The sequence below is a fragment of the Aythya ferina genome (assembly GCF_964211825.1).
Source record: "Aythya ferina genome assembly, chromosome: 3".
Lineage (NCBI taxonomy): Eukaryota > Metazoa > Chordata > Aves > Anseriformes > Anatidae > Aythya > Aythya ferina.
In genome coordinates, this window is record NC_140298.1 from 19825353 (window position 1) to 19850750 (window position 25398).

At 36.5% G+C, this 25398-nt stretch overlaps 1 protein-coding gene across 1 annotated transcript in view; it reads right to left on the reverse strand.

Annotated features, from left to right (window-relative positions):
• USH2A (usherin) overlaps nt 1-25398 on the reverse strand; it is a 417498-nt gene that overhangs the window by 252615 nt on the left and 139485 nt on the right. The window contains exon 22 of the mRNA XM_084512774.1: nt 1946-2076. Coding sequence (XP_084368900.1) covers nt 1946-2076 — 131 coding nt within the window. The remainder of the gene's footprint in view (nt 1-1945; nt 2077-25398) is intronic.

Here is a 25398-nt window from a genome sequence, read left to right on the forward strand (position 1 = left end):
TCAGGCAACACCATGCCTCCTCTACAGATCGTCCATTTCTGAATAAAAGGTTCATTGCTGCACACCATTTCTGCATGTTCATGGAGCACCAGTGCCTGTTCCATGTCAGAGCTCAGGAAGCAAAATGGATTGTAACATCTCTAAATCCACACCTTTTTATACTGTTACAAATTTCTATTCAACTCCTGGAGCAATAGACACAATGCCAACCACCTAATTAGGCACAACTGAATATGTGGCTGATAAAGTGACCCAGCCCTCCAGCAACTGGAGGAGCTGTAACTCTACAGAAATGGTGCATGTAAGTGGATACATATGATACCAAATTGTCAGTATCATTAGAAAATCTGATTAGAAAATTAGAAATTAGAAAATGCTCACATTGATTTTATGAAATTGTCGTGGTTCCGCTCGAGTGGGCAGCCGAGCTCCACCACAGCCACTCTCTCACTCCCCCTCTTCAAAGAGGAATGGGGAGAAAATATGTGAAAAGGGCTCAAAGGTTGAGATAAGGACGAGAAAATCACGAAGTAATTATTGTAACAGGCGAAACAGACTCGGCATAAGGAGATAGTAAGATTTATTGCTTATTACTAACAAGCTAGAGAAGTGAGAAACAAAGGAAAGAAACCAAAAGCACCTTCCCCCCCCCATCCACCCTCTTCCACCTCCTCCCCACGAGTGGCGCAGGGGAACGGGGGAATGGAGGCTATGGTCAGTCTACAGCACTTCTTCTCTGCCGCTCCTTCTCAGTCACTGTCGTCCCCTGTGCTGTGGGGTCCCACCCATGGGATACAGTCCTTGATGAACTGATCCAGCGTGGGCTTCCCACAGGCAGCAGCTCTTCCAGAACTGCTCCAGATATGGGTCCATACCACGGGGTCCATCCCTCAGGAGAAAACTGCTCCAACCTGGCTCCCCCACGGGCAGCAGCTCCTGCCAGGTCACCTGCTCCTGCGTAGGCTCCTCCTCTCCACAGGCTACAGGTCCGGCCTGGAATCTGCTCCGGCAGGGGTCTTCCACAGGCGGCAGCCTCTGTCAGTGCAGGGCCACCTGCTCCACCGTGGTCTCCTCCATGGGCTGCAGCGTGGAACCCTGCTCCACCGTGGTACTCCATGGGCTGCAGGGGGACATCCTGCCTCACCACGGTCCTCACCACAGGCCGCAGGGGACTTCTGCTCTGGTGCCTGGAGCACCTCTCCCCCTATTTCTTTACTGACCTTGGCGCCTGCAACGCTGTTCCTCACTCCTCTCACTCTCACAGCTGCTGTGTGGCGCAGCATTTTTTTCCCTGTCTTAAATATGCTCTCACAGAGGCGCAAAACAACATCGCTTATTGGCTCAGCTCTGGAAAACAGTGGGGCCCTTACCAAACATGGGGCAGCTTCTAGATCCTTCTCACAGAAACCATCCCTATGGCCCCCTGCTACCAAAACCTTGCCACGTAAACCCACTACAGAAATATAACCAACTTTGTAATTATTCATGAGAAGATCCACTTTTGTAGTGCACAGAAAACAGAAAATACCCAAATAGAAATGTAAGGAATGTGATCTTATTTTTGATTTTTGTAGATTTTATTTGATATTTCCCTGATTTCTTTTGTCTTTGCTCTAGTCATAATTGCTGGAAGTCAGAGACTACTTCCATCACATTGATAGCAATAAGATGTCAGTAGGGAAAGACAGTCTCGAGATAGGAGGCTTAGGAATGAATGACTAAAAAATATAAAACCTTTATTTACAAATTCAAAACCAATTCTTTCTAGCTGTTTGATATATTGCTACTTTAAGTTGTAGTGGTGTTTGATGGTACTGACCAAAAAGAGGAAAAAAAAGAACATTTCTTTCCCCAAAATCTCCAGTTAACTAAGGGCCAGCTAGCTTGAACTCTTTTAAATACATAAATAGATAAGTAAGTAAAGAATCTTGTTTTTTTGGTGTACCTGTGGATCAAAGAGAAAGTAAGGACGTCCACTCCTCAGTTGAAGTGCAATATATTCCTCTTGATTCCCAGGTGATGCAGAGAAAAAAATTAAACCATCAGGTTCCTGGGTTTTAAATTTCACTTTAATACCTGGTTAGAAAAAGCAAACAGACAGTTAATACGAAAAATGATTTTTATGTGTTATGACAGTGTAATTACAAACAAAAAGTTGACTTAAAACCAGAAGTAAAATGGTAAACTAAAAGCTTGGTGTGGAAGTTTTGTCTACCTAAAACCTCTGTTAGTCATTGTAGAAGAAATTCTCATAATCCACTCTGAGTCAATCTTTGAGAGAACTTCAATGATTTCAGAGCTCGTACTCATCAGTAAAAAAAAATAAATATATTCATGCTTTCTTAAGAAAATATAATTCAAATATTAGAATCTTATTCTAATTCTTAATTCTTATTAGAATAATTCTTATTCTAATATTTGAAGAACAGGAAATTTTACATGTTGATTTCAACATGCACCCTAACATTTCTATCAGTAAAGAAGGAATGAGGTTACTAAACTGAAGTGTTTCTAAGAATCAAGTTTTTTTGGTTTCAAGATACATATATCTCTCTGTATATTTATACATGATGGCACCTATGTGAACAAATAACACCTGGAAAAGAACAAGCTTTAATAAAAATTGGGAACATCCCAAGGAATAATTGATGAACTATGCTTAATTAAGAACTTTCCAGATCGTTATGAATAGTCTGCATTTGGCTCCTGATAAAATGTTGCCTCAGCACATGAAATGTCATTCAAATGGCATAGAATAAAACAATTATTTTTTTTTTCCTACAAATAAAATACCAAAAAAAATAAAAAAGAAAAACAAGCTAATTAAACAGCTCCTACATATTGCTGTCCACAGTATAAACTTTCTCAGTAACAACCTAAAGACATATTAATGAAAGAACTTATAAATGATGTATCCCATTTTCAAAAGCACAACTATGAATAAACAAGTTTTGGATAGCCACCAGCCTTTTATGACTATAATGCCTTTCTTTTTAAGATCCTAGAAAATCATCTGACAGAAACAAATCAAAAAACTACAAAACCATAGGCCCATTGTGGCAGAATTTTTTTAATGTACAAAACCAGACAGTGTATGGTGGATCTGTGCTTTTACTCAACTAATTATTTTATTTTATTTTATTTTATTTTATTTTATTTTATTTTATTTTATTTTATTTTATTTTATTTTATTTTATTTTTTGCATAGGGAAACAAAAAGGCAGCAATAGAAACATCTACCTTTTTGTCTCAACTTCAAAAGTATAACATGGAACATACATTCTACACTTAAAGAAACACTGGAATAATGCCTTTAGTGAATACTGGGTGATATAGTCCATATATTTTCTGCATTACATTACAGTTTGTCTCACAATCCATGTATATTCTTATAAATAAATAACAATTTTGAACAGCAATGGTAAGGTAAATCTGACTATAGATGCCAAATGCAATTAGGCAGATGATCAGCACAGAAGTATTTAGCAAAATTTAAGATCCACCCCTTTATTGAACAGATAAGAAAATAACCAGGAGCTGCTAAAAATCAGATGAGTACTATAAAGAGTCTGCTAACTCCCTGGAGTTAACATTAACGCAAAGACATCTCCTTCCAGAGCCATTTATTTATCTGACAAGATCAAAATACAGCATGTAACATTATATTAAAATGATTCTAAATGTATCATCTTCATGCTAAATTTTTATTTATCTACTTGGTCTATTTATTACCATATCTCTCTCTCTCACCACTTTACACAGACTTCTTATCCCTTTTTTTCACCCCTTATCCCACAGTCATGTCACAATCAACATCTCCAGAAGAGCGTGGAAGCAAATGTTTCTCAAATTCCCAGTCAAATTCATCCTGATAGAGTGTGATTCCTTTCTCTTTTTCCATTTCAGCAGGTGGAAAAAGGAGCAAAATTTCTAGCGCTATTTCATGGTAAAAAGAAAATATTGTCTTGTAAAATCATGAAGTTGTTGGGTGACTTGGAAGAAAGTGGTGAAAGGGCTAGTGAGAGGAGGAAAAAAAAACACATCTCTACTATATCCAGAAATTTTCCAGTAACACTACCTCATTCATAAACTATACATTTCCATGACATTTCTGTGTAAAATGCTTTTTACAGAACAGTGTAGTCTATTGGCATTTACTGAACTATCATACTACTTGGTCTTTTCACACACATTTAACCATTTTTGCCAGGCAGAAAATTGCAAATGATGATTTTTTTTCTTATAGACATCTATTACAAATATATATATAAATTTATATATATAATTCTGATGCACATTCATAGTAGATCATGCTTGTTATTATCTATACCCATAAAAAATATCCTTTGACCCTGTTTCTTAATCATATAAATGTTTTTATGTAATACAGTATCATGCACACATCACAGAATGGTTGATGTTGGAAGGGACCTCTGAAAATCATCTACTCCAACACCCCTGCCAAGCAGGATCACGTAGAGCATATTGCACAGGATGGCATCCAGGAGGGTTTTGAATATCTCCAGAGAAGGAGACTCCACAACCACTCTGGGCAACTCATTCCAGTGCTCTGTCACCCTCACAACAAAGAAGTGCCTTCTCACACACATAAAACATTCTCTCTTAGAAAATGAAAATCAGTCATGCTATTAAAATGCTTGCAAGATCAATTGTGTGCAACTAACACCAAGCAAATTAAATAATAAAAATAAAATAAATAAACAGTATCCATACATAAGGAAAAGAGAGGGAGCATAGCTTTGCCTGGCTCAGAAATCACTACTGCTGTTCTTTGGGGTTCCATCAGTATCAGCACCTGCTGTAGCAGCTGACTGATGGCTGGCCTATAATTCCACACTGGAAAATACAGCTAATTTAACAAGATGCCAGTATTTTTGTCAATCTTCCAAAAGACATTTCTGAAGACCAAAGGATGCTTCCTTACACCTAATTCAGAAGGACATCTGCAAAGGACATAATTGAGTTTCCATAAAAACATCAATATTTTATAATATTGATTGTTAGAAAAAATAAATTATATTGTTCATAACAGTAAAATTGCAGTAGTTCTTGAAGTTTTTAAATTACATACATTATAGCATTATATATATAATGTATATTATATATGTAAAAAATATATATTATATATAATATACATTAAAGCATTATAAGCTTTCTTTCTCCTTTGGATAATGAAGAGGTGGCTTATAAAACCTTAATTCCCGCCTATAAAACTGCCATTGTTTCTTATAAAGTTTTGATGAGTCAGAAATCTTCATTTTCATTCACACGAAGCAAATTCTTCTAACTTCATTTGTCACCTTTTGCAGAATTCAGAAATTTTACTCCTTGAAATTCCGGTATGTTTGGAGTTTCTCGTGAGATAAGGAAGTTCATATAATCTCTAAGTACTTCTATGCCTCAGTATTAGTGCTTTTCTCTATTTCTAGAAATGAGTAAAATGGAGAAATCAAATACTGTGCAAGTTGATGTCTCGCTGACTAAATTCTGCAAACTTTGCAGACCCTTGGTTTGAGGAAAAAAATATGCCACCTGTAAAAAACACCACAGCACAAGAGAAGAAATTGAAGAAATGCATCCTAAACATGATTGGATTATTTTAAAGCCTGTTTTTCAATGGAACATAAAAACTTAAGAAATCAGTACTTTTATCAGTAGTATCCGAATTAAAAAAAAAAAAAAAAAAAAAAAAAAAAAAAAGCCTGAAAACATTTCTCCAGGTTGTTTCATTTTGAGTGTGAAGTCCAAAAATGGGAATCCTCTTCAAGACTTGTAATAACTAAGGGTATGTCAGTATGTCATTCAGTTTCAGTAATTTTTCCACTTTATTGGCACTGAGCACTGAAAATTGGTCTTCCTTAACCTAACCACATATAGCTTTCATTTGAAAATGTGAAGTTCCAAAGAATTTGAAAACCACAATGGATCATCGGTAAAACTCTATCCCCCATTATTTTGGGGGATAGATTTTGCAAGACAGTTTCTCTTTCTCAAAGACTTGTCTTCGGTATGCATTTCTAAACCTTAATTTTAATGTTTAATATAATAGATAAATATAAACATAAACATAATTTAAATTAAATGAAACAATGATATTACAATTACTTCTGTAATTTGTCACATACAGAAACTGCATCTCTGCCTCGGTATTAAATACTGGCTGTAAAACATGACCAGCTGTGGGGCACAGTACCAATGTATTTTTAATCAACTGAATCTTGAATTGCAACTGAAGAATTCACCCAATATGCCTCTTTATGCAACAAAAATGACTGGTTCACGACATGCTGTTATCATTTCTGAGATTAAAAAAAAAAAAAAAAAAAAAAAACAGGAAATTTCACTAGAACAAGTTAAACATCCATGCACATCATTCAAATAAAATCTTAAATCCATTTGACATTACAGTCACAACTGGAGAAGCTGTCAGAATATCTTTAGTTATAATTAAATTACATTAATTTCTGTAATTGAATTAAATTAAAACAGTATTGCACAAAGTGCAATACAAGCATTGTCCAAAGTGAACAAAAAGACAAAAGTAAGAATACACACTAATAAAAGGACAAGTAGTAAATTACTACTTTATTATTAATTTTTCATAGTATTCCAAAGCATCTTAGGGCAGAGTCTCTCCTTCTGACAGGATATTCTGTCCTAGTTTCACAGATGACACGTTCAAGTTAGCAGAGGAATGAGGTATAAGTGACCAAACAGGGGCATTTTAAAGGCATGAAACTGAGAAGTAATACCAGTATGCTATTCTGTGTGTACACAGTTTTAAGAGTTCCTTTTAGTAACAGACTAAAATTAAATATATATTTATATATGTATACACTATTACTATAATATCAGATGAGCCAGAACCCAGCTCTTTGTCTAACACAGAAAACACATATGAAATGATTTTAACACTATCTCTTTTCATCTTTCATGTAAGTTTACCATGTTTGAGGACTTCAGCAGCAGTTCAGATTGAGACTCAGATTCACATCTGGGTTCAGATTCTCCCGGTGCAACTCAATGCAGCTTGCAAGGTCTTCATAAAAATATTTAACAAGCATTATTTTGAGTTGAGAAGTGCCAGTTGTTAGTGAGGGGAAAACAATGAATAAACTATAGCATTTTCCCCCGGGACTCCTCGACCCTGGAGGGAGGAGAAAGAGTCTGGGAAGTGGAGATCTCCCCCCTTGGTGAAAAGGGAGTGGTTCAGGAGCATCTGAGTGGGCTCAACACACACAAATCCATGGGTCCCAAAAGGATGCATCCACATGTGCTAAGGGAGTTGGAAGAGGTAATTGCCAAACCACTCTCTATCATCTTTGAAAGGTCCTGGAGAACAGGAGAGGTGTCTGAAGATTGGAGGATAGCCAGTGTCACTCCGGTCTTCAAGAAGGGCAAGAAGGAGGATCTGGGAAACTACAGGCCAGTCACTCTCACCTCTGTCCCTGGAAAGGTGTTAGAATAGCTTGTTCTGGATGCAATCTCCAAGTAATTGGAAGAGAAGAAGTTTATGAGTAGTCAGCATGGGTTCACCAAGGCGAAGTCATGCTCAGCCAACCTTGTTGCCTTCTATGATGGCATCACCAGCTGGGTAGATGGGGGGGGAGTGGTGGATATAATCTACCTTGACTTTAGCAAGGCTTTCAATACTGTCTCCCATGACATTCTGATAGCAAAGCTGAGAAAGTGCGGGATAGAGGAGTTGACAGTAATTACAAGAGAACTGGCTGACTGGCTGAGTTCAGAGGGTGGTAATCAGTGGCTCAGAGTCTGGCTGGAGTCCTGTGACTAGCAGTGTTCCCTAGGGGTCGGTGCTGGGTCGAGTCTTGTTCAACATCTTAATCGACGACCTTGATGAGGGAATAGTGTCTGCCCTCAGCAAGTACGCTGATGACACAAAGCTGGGAGGAGTGGCTGACACGCCAGAAGGCTGTGCTGCCATTCAGTGAGACCTGGACAGGCTGGAGAGATGGGTAGGAAGAAACCAAACGAGGTTTAATAAGAGCAAGTGTAGAGTCCTGCACCTGGGAAGGAACCACATGTATCAGTACAGGCTGGGGGATGACCTGCTGGAGAGGAACTCTGGGGAGAAGGACCTGGGGGTCCTGGTGGACAACAGGTTGACCGTGAGCCAGCAGAGTGCCCTCGTGGACAAGAGGGCCAATGGGATCCTGGCGTGCATTAAAAGGAGTGTGGCCAGCAGGTCAAGGGAGGTGATCCTCCGCCTCTACTCTGCCCTGGTCAGGCCTCACCTGGAGTACTATGTCCAGTTCTGGGCTCCCTAGTACAAAAACGACAGGGATCTCCTGGAAAGAGTCCAGCGGAGGGCCACAAAGATGATATGGGGCCTGGAGCATCTTCCTTGTGAGGAAAGGCTGAGAGACCTGGGTCTGTTCAGCCTGGAGAAAAGAAGACTGCGAGGCGATCTCATCAATGTGTATAAATACCTGAAGTGTGAGAGACAGAGGGATTTGGCCAATCTCTTTTCAGTGGTTTATGGGGACAGGACAAGGAGTAATGGTCACAAAATAGAGCACAGGGAGTTCTGCACGAACATGCAAAAGAACTTCTTCATGGTGAGGGTGACAGAGCACTAGAACTGGCTGCCCAGGGAGGTTGTGGAGTCTCCTTCTCTGGAGATATTTAAGGCCCGCCTGGACGCCTACCTGGGCAGCCTGCTCTAAGGAACCTGCTTTGGCAGAGCGGTTGGACCCAATGATCTTTCAAGGTCCCTTCCAACTCCTTCAGTTCTGTGATTCTGTGATCTCCCACACATTAGAACATCATATACTAACAATCTCTAATTACTACAGCAATAAATTCACCTTAAACATTTTTTCTTGCAAAATAATAAGTTATAGGGTTGGTTTTTTTGTTTGTTTTTTTGTTTGTTTTTGACTAGAAACTTTATTCACACAAGCTAATGAGGTTTAGCTTCCTGTGAAACATCTTTCAAAATCAACAGAATTGAAAAAAAAAAAAAAAGCATTTTAAAAATGAAAAAAAAAAAAAATCACACTATTCAGAAACTATATTTTGACTTTTTACAATTTTGAGTGGGAGAGTTAAGGTAGGGGCACAGGTAATTGAAGACATCTACAACAATATCTGAGAGATTTTCAGAGAAGTGAGTTTAAGATTAATCTTAAGTGTCTTGTGTACGCAGCTAAAGTACTTGTAATGTACCCTTCTCTACAACTGGATATTCAGAGTCCAGCTCAAAAGAGCCAATATATACGAGTTCTTAGATGCAACAAATACTTAGAAGCTGCTACAAGGCTTAATAGTCCCATGCTACTTCACAAAAACCTATATAAAAATGCATAACCAAACCTGTCCAAAAATGTCAAGAACAGCCATACAGACAGAGAACTTACAGCAGCATTCTGATATTTAAAGGGGGCCTACAGACAAGCTGAGGTGGAACTCTTTATCACAGAGTGTACTGACAGGACACAGAGTAATGGCTTTAAACTAAGAGGGTAGATTTAGATTAGACATTAGGAAGAAATTATTTACTATGAGGGTGGTGAGGCACTGAAACAGGTTGCCCAGGGAAGCTGCAGATGCCTCATCCCTGGAAGTGTTTCAAAGGCGAGGCTGGATAGGGCTTTGGGCAGCCTGGTCTGGACAGGAGTGTCCCTGAAATGGCAGGGGAGTTGGAACCAGATCGTCTTTAAGGTTTCCAATCAAAACCATTCTATGATTCTACAAAATATATGTCCAACCTAGAAGCTGTCAACAATACCGTTAGGTTAACTTTTCATAGACCTATCAAATCCCAACCCAAACGTATAAGACTAAAAAGTAATAATAATAATTCATACCCTAGAGTATTATGGACATTTTCTCTGAGGACCTAAGAAATGATAAAAGGAAAACAATTTACATTGCAGCTAAAAACAAACAAACAAACAAACAAAAAAAAAAACAACTTAGTATTTGGAAAATCACAAACCATTATTAGAAATGAATTTTGCATCATCCGTGAAACATGTATTTTCAGAGCAATTTCTCCAAGAAACCCTATTTGTGTTTCCATTCTGTTTAGATTATTAAATGGAACAGTATAAATAATTAAATAATTGTACATTCCAAACATACGAACAGAAAGTTTTGGCAAATAAAGTGATCCATTCATGTTTATTATAGCCTTTGTTTGCACATAATGACCCCTAAAATTTATAGAAATTGTATATAAAATGTTTGACTGTAGCACTAGGCTATCACCACTTCTTCAGGATGACAAACTTTAAGCACTTCCTTAACACTAAGACTGCTTAGTAATGCTTTTGCCTAATCAAAGTAAATTTTCCCACAGAACTTGTAAAACAATTCCTTTTTAACTGGAGGGGAGATAGATGAGTAAAATGCTCAGCTAACTGGAAATTAGTTCAATAAATTGTTCGATTTTGGTTTCAGCGCATATTTCATGAAAGCATACCACCTTTTATGCTACTATACACTTCCATTGAATTAACATTTAGTCATTATTCATTCCTTGTGAGAGAGATTCTGCATGATACATATTACTCTAGCTAAAATACATTAAAAATATATATATATTTGCATCAGAAAATACATCTTTCAAAAAAAATGGCCTTACAAAAATGGAAAACCTATTTTCACATAACAGACAAGAGAACTGGAGGAGATGAAAGAGCTCAGACATTCCTAGACATGATCATGAAAAACCTCTGCTGAATGTAGGGAGTTTACCAGAATATATGATGGCCTATAGGTTTCTGTATTTTATTCAGGAAAGGTGGAAAGTAATTTTCCAAATCTGTCGATTTTTGTTGTGCTGAGTACAGGAAGAGGCTCCATATTTTGCCATTATCTTAATGTATTTGAAAATATTTTTGAAGTTCATCATCACAAACATTAAACTGATTTACTAATTTTATCAGTCAAGTAAATGCTGTCCATTTCTAAGTTGCTTTGTTTTTCTTAGTAGAAATTTAAAATACGTACTTAGAAGTCATACACATACAGACATATGCATACGCACACACATATAGGTACATGCAAACACACACACACAAAAATCTCAGTTTTATCAAACTATAAAAGTCTGTCCAGCAGCCCCTTTTCTTTTGTGATGATAGTAAAAACAGAAGCTAGAAATTGATTGTTTTTAAAATTCTTTCCAAAGAAAACCAACATTTTGCAAAAGTTTAAGTTGAAGAATGACACAATTTGAAGACATATTCTTTTATATATACTCTTCATGCCTCAGATTGCAAAAAAGCTAAGTCAAACTGAAAGGTTGTACAAGTATAAATATGGAATATGATGAATGAAAGGGAGAAATATGTGGCACTTCTTGTGGAAACCAACTATCAGGCAAAACTCTAAATTCTCTTGAAGAGAAATGAGCATCTCTTTTACACTAAAAGGACTAATTTGATACCTGTTTTTTCTTATTTTGCTTGCTACCCCATTATACCCACTACTGGTAAAACAAACAGGACATTTTAGCTTTAATCTTCTTACTACATAACCCAAATAACTTCAGTCATGTTTGCATTAATGCTGCATTAATCATGTTGTTGCGTATTAATGAGTTTTCAGGCTATGCTAATTACTGTCATAGATTCTGCAGCAGCCCATTAAATATACAAATTACAGAATTAAAGAGCCAGAGCTCTTCATGATTAATCTTTAAATGGAGAAAAACTAATGATGTCTGTACAAAGTTTCTCTCCACTTTTGGCTGACTGAGCCCAATGAACAATCAATTAGAGTATTTGAAGAATAAGAATACCGCACATACTAAAACATTTTTTATGCTGTTATTCTGTGCAGAAGACACATTCGTTTATAAGTTTCTATTGTATGAACTCCTACTAACATATTCTAGTCTTTAAGGTCTTCTGAAGTATTACACAGAAGTAAAAGCCATAGGATTCTAATTCATTATTACATACTCATAAGACTCTGCTGGTTCCATATAAATGCAGTAAATCAATCTTCTCCTTTTTGCAAGGACACCAGTCTTTCTGCTCCCTAGCAAGAAAGATTTACAGCAAACCTTGGTGAAAAGAAAGCTAAGATAAGTTTAAAGTCATTTGATAAGATTTGATGTATTAGTTGCACTTTCTCCCCTCACTTATGGAGTGATGTTTTCTTCTTTCAGGTGTAGTGTGATACCTACTGGTTAAATCACAAGATTCAAAATCAGGGGACCTTGAGTCTGTACCCAGCCATTAACTGAGCTATGTGACCCAAGAGCCATTATTTAACTTCCCCAGCTCCACTTTCCTTCCTGAAGGATGGTGGCCAATATCCCTTGCATAAGGTTTGGTAATATTTGAAAACTTCATTACTAATTTGTTCTCCATACACTTGAATAAATATTAAATTAGCAAAATGTCCATATATACTCAGAAAAATTACCTAAACATTAAGCATTTAACTTAATTTGAGAAAAACTAATATAACCACCTTCTCTGAATACTACATATTATGCAGAACATTACAAGACTTCCCTAAAGAGCAGACTCTGAGTCTATATTAATATTACTCTGCACATCAATAGCTGCAAACAGTTTAGAACTGGGCTATTACAGACTTATCCAGCCAGTTCTTTACACCCCAGAAAAATATATATAAATAAACAAACCATACTTAATGCATTTAAGATTTTATATTTATCTGAAGAAGTTTAAAATAATAAGTCTGCTCAGATCATGGCATGAAAATACTCTCATATGAAGACACAATGAAAAAAATGGATTACTGCACCTAGCAAGCAGGGAAGAGAATGCAATACAAGGATAGGAGAAGTCTAGGAAAAACAGATAGGGAGAGAGGAAGCTTCCCAACATGTTATCAACACGCAAGACAGTATTCAAGGAAATTAAAATTGAAGATAAATGAAAAAGATAAATAAAAGATAAATAAAAAAGAACAGATAGATAAAATTATGATGATTTGCAAAACACTGACATAAGAATTATCTGAGAGTTTAGCAACACACAAAAGGCACCGGACACTGACTTCCCAGATTTGTCTAAATAAATCAATGAGGACCTCAGGAAAACATACAAGAGATAGGGTGAAACCTGAGATGTAGATGATACCGTTACCTGTTAGCATTCCCCTGCCATTAGAGTCAACATCCAGTTGTTTACAAACAAGTTTAAAACAATACAATCATTAAAGAAATTAGTGCCCTGAAATAAATTCATTAAGCAAGTCTAGGAACAGAATTCAGAAATGTCTTCTATGTGTGCATGGCAATGGTATACAACAAGCATACAACCAAACAGCATTATTTTCAGAGTGTAGCTACCAGAGTAGAAAAAATAACTGTGAGCCTGAAATTCCAAGAATCAAGTACTGCTTGGGGTAAGGATCAACTAAAGGTTTCTGTGTTGCTTTTATTGAAGTGAAATATATACAAAGAAGAATCATCAACCCAATTTTCAGTTAATGCTTTGATATAATCGTCCAACAAAATTTACTCAAAATGGGGTCTCTCTCAAATAATACCTGTAATCCTTATCTTTATTTATCTTTACATAGGCTGAAATGAAGGTCAACAGACTCAGATTTTTGTTAGAAAATAGTTTCTAAGACTGAGTCTTCTATGAGCAATTTCCTGACTTCAAACTCTGATATTAAAAGTATAGAAATAGAGGCAAGCATTCATCTTCATTTCAGAATAAATTCTTTAGAAAAAGGATTGTTTTCTGTTACCCGTATGTGAATTAGTGCATAAAAAAGGTCATCTTATGCAACAAGGGTAAGGTGGGAGAGGCTTCTAGGTGTTAATGCAATGCAAATCATAATTACTAGAAATATGATGACAAGAAGAATCGCTTCCAAGATTTACAACTGTGCAATCTATAAAAGGTCAATATCACAGAGAAATCAGAAATGAGCTGGAGGTCAGTAGTTGTAAATAGCACTTCAATTATAAGCCTTTAGTTAGTATTTCCAGCAGTAGTACAAATGTAGCACTGCACAGAGAGTAATTTAACTGATCAAGGGAAAAGAGTATGACTAGAACTGAGTAAAATGCAAATACATCAAAATTAAAGTCAGTGTAATGATCTGAAACACTGAAAATTTAGACAACAGTGTGCTAGCCAAGGCAGAATGCAATCACACAGCATCATAGAAACTGGATAAATCCTGCAGCAAGGGAGGAAGCTTATTGATTAGTGTACATATAGAACAAACAACAACAACAACAAAAAAATTAAAATAAGCTAAACAGTGTCTCGAGTAATACTACAGGATGAAAATTGTAATGTGACAGGAAAGAAAAAAAATTCAGAAACAAGTACAACACCACAAAGCAAACAGCAGAAAGCACAGTTTCAAGTTACAAACTTAGCAACAAATACTAACCACAGCAGAAATGGGAGAAAGAAGAAAAAAAAAAAAAAAAAAAAAAAAAAAGGTTAAATATATCCAAGCTAAGTTTTAAGCTATACCAATGAACTACAATAAAATTACCAAATGGTAACATTTTAGATAATGAAGAACTAACTGAAATGAATATATTACATTTTCACCTCATAATATTTGTGGCAGTATTTCTTCTGACTATTCTTGACATAATGACTTCTCCAAGAAGAATCCTAAAAAATTTTGCAGGAACTAAGTCTAAAGAAAGTTTGAACGGAATAAAGCTGCAAATTTTATGTATAAATGAACTCACATTTCTCACATTTGCATTGTGCTAGAACATTCATGGCATACCAGCTAACAGTGAACACCCTTAATCTCCATCATTTTAGGTTACTGTGAAGGCTCATTCATTGCCTTCAAAATATTTGCCACCCAGTGGAAATGCACCTTAAAAGTGTAGCAGATACCACTACAAAATAATAATATGCTACTATGTTTTGTTATGCTATCCGTGTGCCTTTGCACTTAGGAACTGCAGAGTCTGTAAAGTAAGTAAAGTTCTTAAGGGATTTTGACATAAAATGTTCATTGAAAGCATCAAAACACTTTGTAGCACTTACACAGGCAATTATACCTAAATAATGATCCACTGGCACTGAAACACCACCTAACACTTGCTTCAATGCCTCACATTTGGCTTCAGTGAAACAAACCACTTTCACACACCTTTACAGATCAGAACAGAATGGAAAGAGAAAAGTTCAGTCCATCTTCTCTTGCACTGTATGTAGTTCAACTATAATCCTGAAAGATAGCCTTGGCCTTGCTCTCTTTACATGGCTATGTGATTAGAGGCATAAAAGGCAACAGTATGAAGCTAACATGATAGCTCTGTTTGGTACTGTAAAAGTAAGCAACTACCCACAATCTAAAATATGCAGAAAACAGAAAGAAGGAATGGGAATCAATGAAATCTAGCAATTTTCTCTTAGAAATTCTTAGAAATAACTTTTGCAAAGGTATGACCCCTGCGTACTGTCACTAACTTTTCCCAAGGAAGAATTTATCATGTCACAGCCCCTGGTGTGCTTTTGAAAACAGAACTAGGGCAGTTCTGCTACAAGTAAAACCACCTGTAGCAGTTGTTCAGCATCAGCTATTATCATTTCCTTTTGCTTTCATGGTGTGTCAGCATAGGTATGTGGCCCAATAATCAAAGAGCAGATTTCTTGTTTGTAATCATACTTTAGGTCATATACCACTCTGCCTAGCTTCTGTAAAGAATGTCAAAGAAAACATGACCCAGTGGAGTAAACCAGCTGTGGAGGTTGCTTCATCAATTTGCAGCCTGGCTTATTCCCAAGAATCAAAATATAATATAATACTCAATATAATAGTTAAGCACAATACAAGAGAGAAGCATAAAACAGAACTAGTGTGGTATCAAAATACCATTTATCTATCAGCTGAATAATCACTTTACTAGGAAACACTTTGATAAATACAATTCAGTTGTCCTGCCTACCACTGTTTTTTTAGGAGAGTAATACAGCAACATTCAGAGCATGAAAAAAACTCTTGTACTACATCCAGTAATACAACTATAGTGACAAATATGCTTTGCAGGAGATAGATACAGCCAGGCTTATGCTCGGTCCTTCTTACAGCCACCTACCTGAGCAACTGAGATGGTACAAAATAACGCCAGCACTAGTGGAACTCAGAGGTAATGTCTTCTTCCTACCCAGGGGCTGAGATTTTCCCTGTGTGTCAGCATGCACATGAAAATGTAACAGGCTAGCAGGTACACAAAATTGAATCTGTTGGTGTTTCACTGTTTTTCCACAAATGGTAAGGATTTAATTATTTTCTCATGCATCTCATCAATACTCCAAGAAAATTATATCTCCATACTCAGAGGAAATTATATCTCCAAATAAGCTACTCTGAACTACATTGGCATAGTCAGTAGAAACGGTGATCCAGGAAAAAGCATGAATAAAGATATTTCAATAGTATAAACAGGCATATAACTCAACCTATGAAGGCTTAAATAAAAGACACAATTTACACAAAGATTCAACTTGAGGTAAATGAGAAAGTGAACAATATAAAAAAGCTTATAATGACAGGAAATTAACTGATATTGTGCACATTTTCTAAATACTATCATAATTCTGTTTGCCCAATGTAAGTTAATTTGTAACACTAAACAAGGAATAAATTAAACTGCTGAGACACTGGGATTAAAAGAGTAACTTTCATAAAATATCCTTTCATTGCTTTCTACACATCTGTAATTGATCCTGTCTTACATTTGGACTGTAAACTCTTTAGGGCAGACACTATCAACTTTGTCTTCCTAATGCAAAAGAGAGATGTAAAGATTAATATTCAACCAATTTTATTAACATAAGCAAAGAAATAAGGACAATAATTAAAATACTTTCTTTAACGTAGCATGACATCATTTACCCTCAATATATTGTGATATTTTCAGGCAGTTATTGATTGATCTTATGTCATCTTTCAGAATTTTAATTCTTTAAGAGATTCTTGAATTAAAGACCACTTTGCTGTAGCCAGCCTGTGTGTTGATTTTCACATTATTGCTTAAAACATGAGTGATTACAGAATACATGACTAATTCTGAATGATGAAGGAAATCTCTCTTCTGCTGCTGTTAAATTCATTGATTTTTTTCTCTGTCTCCCCTTCTCCCAAGAAAAGAGGGTTTCTGCAACACAGAAAATCATGATTAAAATATTGTGACACATTAAATTAAAAAAATGGGTGATTGGACATACAAAATTACTGAGAAGCATGATGCTCTATATTCCTCTTTTATTCTGAAGACAGCCAACTTATCTTACTCCCACTGATTATCCTGAAGTTTTGCTTGTGAAGCTAAGGCAGTGTATAAGGAAGTGGGAAAAAAAAAAAAAAAAAAAACTTGCCTCATCCTTACCAGTAGAAGTCTATTTACTAAACCTGATTCATAGATAGATGCAGTTAAAAACACTGAATAAAATAATAAATAAATAAATAAATAACCACTCTAAATAATAATTATAATAATAATGAAATTAAATTAAAATAAAAAATCTAAACTGTATTTTGCTAACAAAAGGGCGAAATGGTGTTATTGTAGCAGCAAGACATTCTAGTGTAAAACGGCCTAGCCTTAGAGGAAAGCTGGCCAAGCAAATGCACAGCGTTTGACTCCCAGCTATTTCAGTGCAGGAACACTGCTGCTGCCTTAAGCAGCTAACAGTGGGGTTTTTGGGCACAGGGACCCTGATTAATCTGAATCCCAGGCTGCTTTAGAAAGGAAGTATCGGACTACCAAGTCTGACTACAGAGTAGCCCAAAGCTTCGGGCACCCATCTCAGCCCTGTCCCGTAGTAAGAGCTCTGGGGAGGGACTGCTTGTGAACTATTAGCACATTTCCTCCCATAATACCCAGTACGTACACTGAGGCTCTTAGGAAAATTTCAGTCCATGGCTTATAAAGCCAGAAACACTGTACATTTCTACCTCAAAGCAACCTCGAGTGTTGGCCGTTTCTGGGGCTGGCTGCAGTTGGCGGTCACTTTGTAATCTGCAGGAGTACTGTGCTGCCCTAATTTCCACTTCTGATATTTCCCTGGTCCTTCCCTGCCTATTTGAAAGGCAGAAGGTCTGGCATAAAAACAATTATGCCATCTTTCCTTCACCCAGTATTCCTATTCTCTTCATTTCCCCCCTCTTAGCACATACAGCTCAGTAGCACAACCAAGTTCATATAGTAATATCTTTTTATTTTATTTTATTTTATTTTTGTAAATTAATGATGCTAATTTGATGATCTAATATGGGTTTGGGGTAAGTGGGTCAAATCAGAATATTCTGATCACTGAATTGGAACAATTTGGGAAAGAAAAATATAAAACAGCAGGAAAAAGATGAAAGAATCCTAAAGGTGGGAAAACAATAGAGGGAGAAACACCTATATTTGAAAGCCAAAGTGCAGAGGCAATGTTGTTATAATACATTTCATGTTTTAAAAATACTGAATAAAACCTCCAAAATATTACAATTAAATGTGTAAATTCATTGTAAATGAAGTGAAGAAAGTGAAGACTCTGAATAGTGCCAAAACTTCCATGACTTTTATCCCCAAATAAAATTCTCCTCTCCTTCTACAATGTGATAGGTTTTCCCAGTGGTAGGCTTTTTCAAATACGCTTATCCTCCACCACCTCCTTGAATCTTCCCAACAAAGTTCTCTGTTTCACAATTCACTTAATTTGTTTCTGACTCAAAAGGTATTAGCTGGGATAGCTGTACCTGCCAGTCTAGCTTTCATTTTGTTCATCCAGTTCTGAAGGTTGACGGGAAAAAAGATTGTAATTTGTGTGGATTCTCCCCTCCCTCCCTGTCTTGGAAAAAGTCACTGAATGAGTTGAAAATGTAAAAAATAAAATCCCTTAAGGGCTAAAACTCCATTACACCAAAATTCCCACTACTTACTGTAGTGGGTTTACATGGCAAGGTTTTGGTAGCAGGGGGCTATAGGGGGTGGTTTCTGTTAGAAGAATCCAGAAGCTTCCCCATAGAAGCTTCCCCATAGAAGCTTCCCCATAAGGGCACCACTGCTGACCAGAGCCAAGCTAATAAGAGATGTTGTTTGCACCTCTGTGAGAGCATATTTAAGGGGGAAAAAAAAAAAAAAAAAAAAAAAAAAAAAAAAAAAAAAAAAAACCCTGTCTCACAGAGAAGAGTGAGAAACAGCCTTGCAGACGCCAAGGTCAGTATAGAAGGAGGGGGAGAGAGGACTTCTGCTCCAGGTGATGGTGCATGGTCCATGCATGGTCCTCACCACAGGCTGCAGAGGATTTCTGCTCCGTCACCTGGAGCAGAAGTCCTCTGCAGCCTGTGGTGAGGACCATGGTGAGGCAGGCTGTCCCCCTGCAACCCATGGAGTACCACAATGGAGCAGGGTTCCACACTGCAGCCTGTGGAGGAGACCACGGAAGGGCAGGTGGCCCTGCACTGACAGAGGCTGCAGCCTGTGGAGGACACCCCCAGAGCAGGCCCTGGGCCAGAGCTGCAGCCTGTGGAGAGGAGCCCATGCAGGAGCAGGTGACCTGGCTGCTACCTATGGGGGACCTGTGCTAAAGCAGTTTGCTCCTGATAGATGGACCCTGTAGTACGGACCCATATCTGGAGCAGTTCTTGAAGAGCTGCCTGTGGGAAGCCCACACAGAATCAGTACAGGAAGGGCTGCATCCCGTGGGAGGGACCCCTCAGCACGGGGGATGAAAGTGACCAAGAAGGAGTGGCGGAGACAAAGCGCTATAGACTGACCACAACCCCTGTTCCCTCATTCCCCTGTGCTGCTCAGGGGGAGGAGGTGGAAGAGGGCAGATGGGGGGAAGGAATTTTTGGTTTCTTTCTTTTGTTCCTCACTTCTATAGCTTGTTAGCAAGATTTATTGCCTATTACTATCTCCCTATGCTGAGTCTGTTTTGCCTGTCGTGATAATTGTTGAGCTATCTCCCCGTCCTTATCTCAACCCCTGAGTGAGCCCTTTGCATTGTATTTTCTCCCCCTTTCCCTTTGACGAAGGGGAGTGAGAGAGCTGCTGTGGTGGAACTCAGCTGCCCACCCAAGTAAAATCACCACACTTTCTACAGAAGAAGGAAGTGCATTCCGTTGGCTCCTCTGCTGGGGAAGTTTCATTTTTAGTAAATCAAAAAGCTTTTATAGCACACCAAAATAAAATAACACCAACCCTGGAAAAAAAATGGCTTACAAAAGATGTGACACTATTTACTCTTTAACCAATTTTTGCTTTACTCAGGGGAAATAGGAGGTTGTACTCAACTCTAACCACCTGTTATTACAACTCTAACTACCCTAGAACAATAACAATAATCCCAATTATGTCCACATTAAGTGTGGTTAGAACAAAGAATTTTAATCAAAGCAGCTTACATATGCAGTATTGGGTAAAATTTGGATGATTTCCTCTTTTATTTTCTCCCTGAAGAAGATAGTGTGTTCCTTTCTGAATTCTCAGAGAATACCATTCTATACAGCACTAATTATCATTAGTGTAAGTAACAATGACTTGCTGAATTAACTAATAAAACAGCAATGTATTTCCACAGTTGCCCCCTGCTTAATCTAGGGCTATTTTATGCTACTATTACTTGTTTGCACAGTGTTGCATGGATTTTATCAGATAGTAGAGAAAGATACCTTACAAAACATTCAGAAATCTTAAGACATAACCCCAGAAAGCCTTTTTCCCAGAAATACAAATAAAAAATACCCCACAAGAATACAATTGAAAAAGAAAAATCTCTTCTGCAATAACAATTATTAGCACAATATAGTTTGCAGAAAGCACAATGAATTTTCAAGTGGACACACAGACTACTAAAGTAATGGTGGAATTGCATAGCAGAAACTTTATAAAACAGGAGTTATTGTAGCCAACATATTTTCAGGGAATAGCCTTGTTTTATAATCTAAATCATAATCATGACCCCAGTGAGCCAATAATCACTTTTAACAGGATAAAGATAGGACTTTGGCAGCAGCACAGGCAACAAGTGAGTTTAATAAATAAGATAGCGCAAAACTATAGAGTGCTTTGTAAGTAATGATCAATGTTTAAAATCAATGCTCTTGCAAATTGGAGCCAATGCAAAGGGGCTAGCACCAGAGTAAGATGATCTGGTTGATGTATTTTGGATCTGATGAAATAAATCCATTTAAAGATGCATTTGCAGCATGACTAAGTTAAAAGTGCACTGCAACAGTCAGTCCTGGCAAAGGGAACGCCTCCTCCTACTGTCAATATTTCAAACTGATAAAGAGCTGACCAAGTGCAATCAGTTCTGTGATGAATAAAAGAAAGCTTGGGACCATTAACATTAATGGGACTTGTGTGGCTAAATGCTCATATATTGTACTGAAAATTTACCTGATGGACCAAGAGATTTTTTAATTATTTTTTTTGCTTGTGCTTCCCCTTTTCCCTGTACATTCTATACAATCAATTTAAAAATATTTGCAGTGTAATATAAATTTCTAAAATAACTTCATATGATTAATATCCCATGAGTTTCCAGGAAAAAAAAAAAAAAAAAAAAAGAATTACAGAACACATTCTTGCTACCTGGAAGACCTGAGAAAATAGAAATGTTAGTTTTATAAACACAGATAAAATTGGCTGCCCTGATATCTTCTTGCAGAGTGCCTTGGGGCACAATGACAAAGACTCTACCACCTGCCATATACAATGTGTATTAAAGAATGACTAATAAACTGTTCCCATATGAGACCCGGGTGAAATTTTGTGGGAAGACAGAAATTCAGATCAGCAAGTATAGTTCTAAGAGCATATATATCCAAGATATGACCTGGTTCAACAGTTTTCATTTGAAACGTTTTTCTTATCATCAATTAAATACCTATTATATAACCAATACTGTACTGAAATCAGAAGATGACACAGCTATAATCACAAATCCCTCCTGCAACCTAGCTTGACAAATACCACAGGGTACAATGGGGAGCAGGGTATCAGATTTAGGGTTGTTCAGGATAATGTGTTGTTTCATGTTGGTATTTTAGCATAATTTGATGAAACTAATCAAAACTTTGCCCATTTAATACATCGTTTTTAAGAAGGATCTGATCTAAACAACATTTACAATTATATGAAACATTAGTATGAAGTTATTGCAATGAGAAAAATATTTAAAGCCTTTATATTGTCTAACTAAGCTAAAAGAGTACTCCAATAGAAGATGGAACAGTACAGACTGAAGATGTCAAGCAGGAAACAAAATTCTTCTGATAAGGAAAGAGATCTCTTTCTTGCAGGTTCCTCAGAGCATGGAGGGGGAAGAAAAAAGCAAACAAACAAACAAACAAACAACAACAACAACAAAAAAAAACAGTAGATCTATCTTCAAAAAGATAGATTTCCATTATGAGTTTCAGGCTATCATAGTTCCAATGAATTTAACTTTGTTGGGTTTTGGTTTTCTTTCCTCCAAAAAAAGAGCACATGATTTTACCCTCTATAAGGTTATCTGTCCCAGTGTTCAGTCTTTTTTTTTCTTGTAACTATTAGCAATATGAAACATTAAAAAAAAAAGAGTGGTGACTAAGAATAATTTTGAAATTGCAAACAAATAATGGGACATAGACCCCAAATAGAGCAAATGGGAAATGAATGAATGAAATGCCTTGCCTATAGACAGAAGAAATAATAAAAAATAAATGATTTCAAAATAAGTCTTAAAAGTCTTACAGGTAATAAGATCACAAAATGTGGAGACTGGAAAGAATATTACCCCACTTAATTGGTAGTTTGACTGTATTATCAGCTTCTTCATGAACACAGTCCCAGACAGCAAGTATTTGAAATGACTACAGAGATAGAATCAATTAAAACCTGCCTTTTTCTACCTATGATTAGCAAGGACATTACACCACAGCTTCTTAGACACGCACCTGGTCAGATTAACTCACACTGTCTTGACCTTAAGCAAGAACCAGGTTCAATATATTTTAACTTACTAAAATAAATAAATAAATAACCCAGAATACCGTCACTTTACTCTCTGTACTCCCTGTACTCTCTGCCATAAGCACATCATCCTACTTGCTTGGCACACTACACAGAGTCTCCACAGAATATTAGGTCAAATGTAAGGTCCCAGTATTAATCTTCATGGCTATCCATGGAATTGGTTTAAGATATCTCAAGAGTGCCCTTCTCATTATGTTGGTGACCTCTCTGAACAACTGCTGTTGGTTTCAAGGCTCACCAGTGCAAGACTTAAGTCCCTCTGCAAGAAGGATAAATGCTCTGGAACTCATTAGAGGAGCTGATCAAAATAATCACACATTTCACAGCCTTCTAAGGACAGTTTAAATCCACAGACATATGCATGGAAGTCATTGGTTAAAATGGAAGAGGGAAAAACAGAGCCAAATATGTCCAGAGAAGAGGAAGTCAGGGAACAAAAAAAAAAAAAAAAAAAAAAAAAAAAAAAAAAAAAAGAATAAAAATGGGAGTGGTTATAAAAATAACCGCTATATTTATATAAAAATATAAATAATAGAAATTAGTGGTGAGTATGACTGTGCTTTGGAAGGTACTCAGGTACCACTTACAAACTATGATAAAGGTCCAATATTTCAATTAGTATTCTTATCTAGTGCATTGAAATGACTATTGGCTAAAAAAGTTGCAAAAAATGCATGTGCAAAATATGCAAATAGGTTAAAAAAAGGTAAGCAGAATAAGACTTTCAGATCAATTTTTACTGATTCTACTCAGAATAGAAATACAAAACAAATTTTCATCATCAAAGATGAATAATTTCATCTACATCCACATATAGGCCGAAGTTTACAATTCCAAATCCTCAGTATAAAACAGACTTCAAAAAACACCAAGGAACTATGCCTTCCTCCCCAGAACGTCCAAAGTGGGGAGCAAATAAATAAGGAAAATTCAAGTTTTTCCATCATGTAAACTGATCATAAAAGGACCATCTAGGGGACTGGACTAGATGATCTTTATAGGTCCCTTTCAATCCCTAACATTCTGCGATTCTGTGATCTGCTTCATTTTAAAAAGTTGCAGAACAAACTTATTACAACCTAAAAATTATTATGTATTGTATAAAATAATCTGCTTTCAGTGTCTAATGAAGATTATCAAATAGAATCTTATGGATTTTCCAAGCATATTGACTTCACTTGCAACATTTTAATAAAATTCTCAATTCTGCATATTTTAAAACCAAATAACTGTAATAATATCCAATATAGTTAAGGCCAGCCTAGATAGCAATAGTTGGTGATTACCAGATCAAAGGCCTTACTTAAATCAATAAAGATAGCTCCTGTACATTGATTACCATCCAACACTATAAAAATATAATTGCTTACCTCAAGAGGAGCAGTACAAGTGAAATGAAAAGGTCATAATAGGTCAATAATTATTTAAATTAAACTTACATCTTCCTTCATCTGATGGACCAACTCTAGCACACACAGAAATGGTGGTGATTTACCAGTTTAGAGACATATTAACATGTCAGCAAAGGGCTCAGCAGTAATTGGGTCAGCAATTTTAAGAAGTCAAGGTTCCAGGTTGTCAGCTTCTCCACTTATGCTCCCAATTAATCTTAAGATATTATAGATCTTAAGTCAGTAAGCACAGATCTATTTTCAATCAAACCTCATCTGGGGATATACAGTAACTTTTCGAGATTTTTCTACAATACAGTATATAGTTTTCTAGAATCTTTTTAAATTAAAAACAAAGTAATGCAACAGTTCATTATTGAGAACACTGAATTCTCCAGTAATTTAGTATAGGACATTTCTGTCACCCAAATTAAATTGTCCTCATATCAGAACAACATTACTTGTCAGGCTTATGTTTTCATTCTAAAATTCATGCTAGCAGTTGATTTCTGAATTCTCTGTCACTATACTGCACCGCTCTTTAAGGTAATAATTTTGTCCATCTATATTTGCATTAGAGACCATCTATCAATTCCAGTCCATTTCATAGTAAGTATAGCTTGAGAAAAGGTAGGAACTTTGGAAATGTGTAATTACATCTAATTCTGCAAAAGTATCTTGAAAAATAATTGGGTTTATAGACACTTGTTTTCAGAGTTGAAAAAGACAGTCTTGTATAGCCCCAAAAGCAAGTAATTGGATTACACTTTAGAAGTCAAGTTAACAAAGTTCCTAATCAAATACATTATACCCCTTAGTTCCCCCCACTGGTTTTTTGTTTGTTTGTTTTGTTTTTTTGCTTGTTTGCTTTTTTTTTTTTTTTTTTTTTTTTTTTTAATACATGCTTACTGAAGAAAATCACTATCAAGTAACTTGGCACTCAAACAACATGCTTTCTTGCAAAAATGTTGGTATGTTGTTTCCTGACGATTCCACCCAGTGACAAAACTTACTTTATTTGGA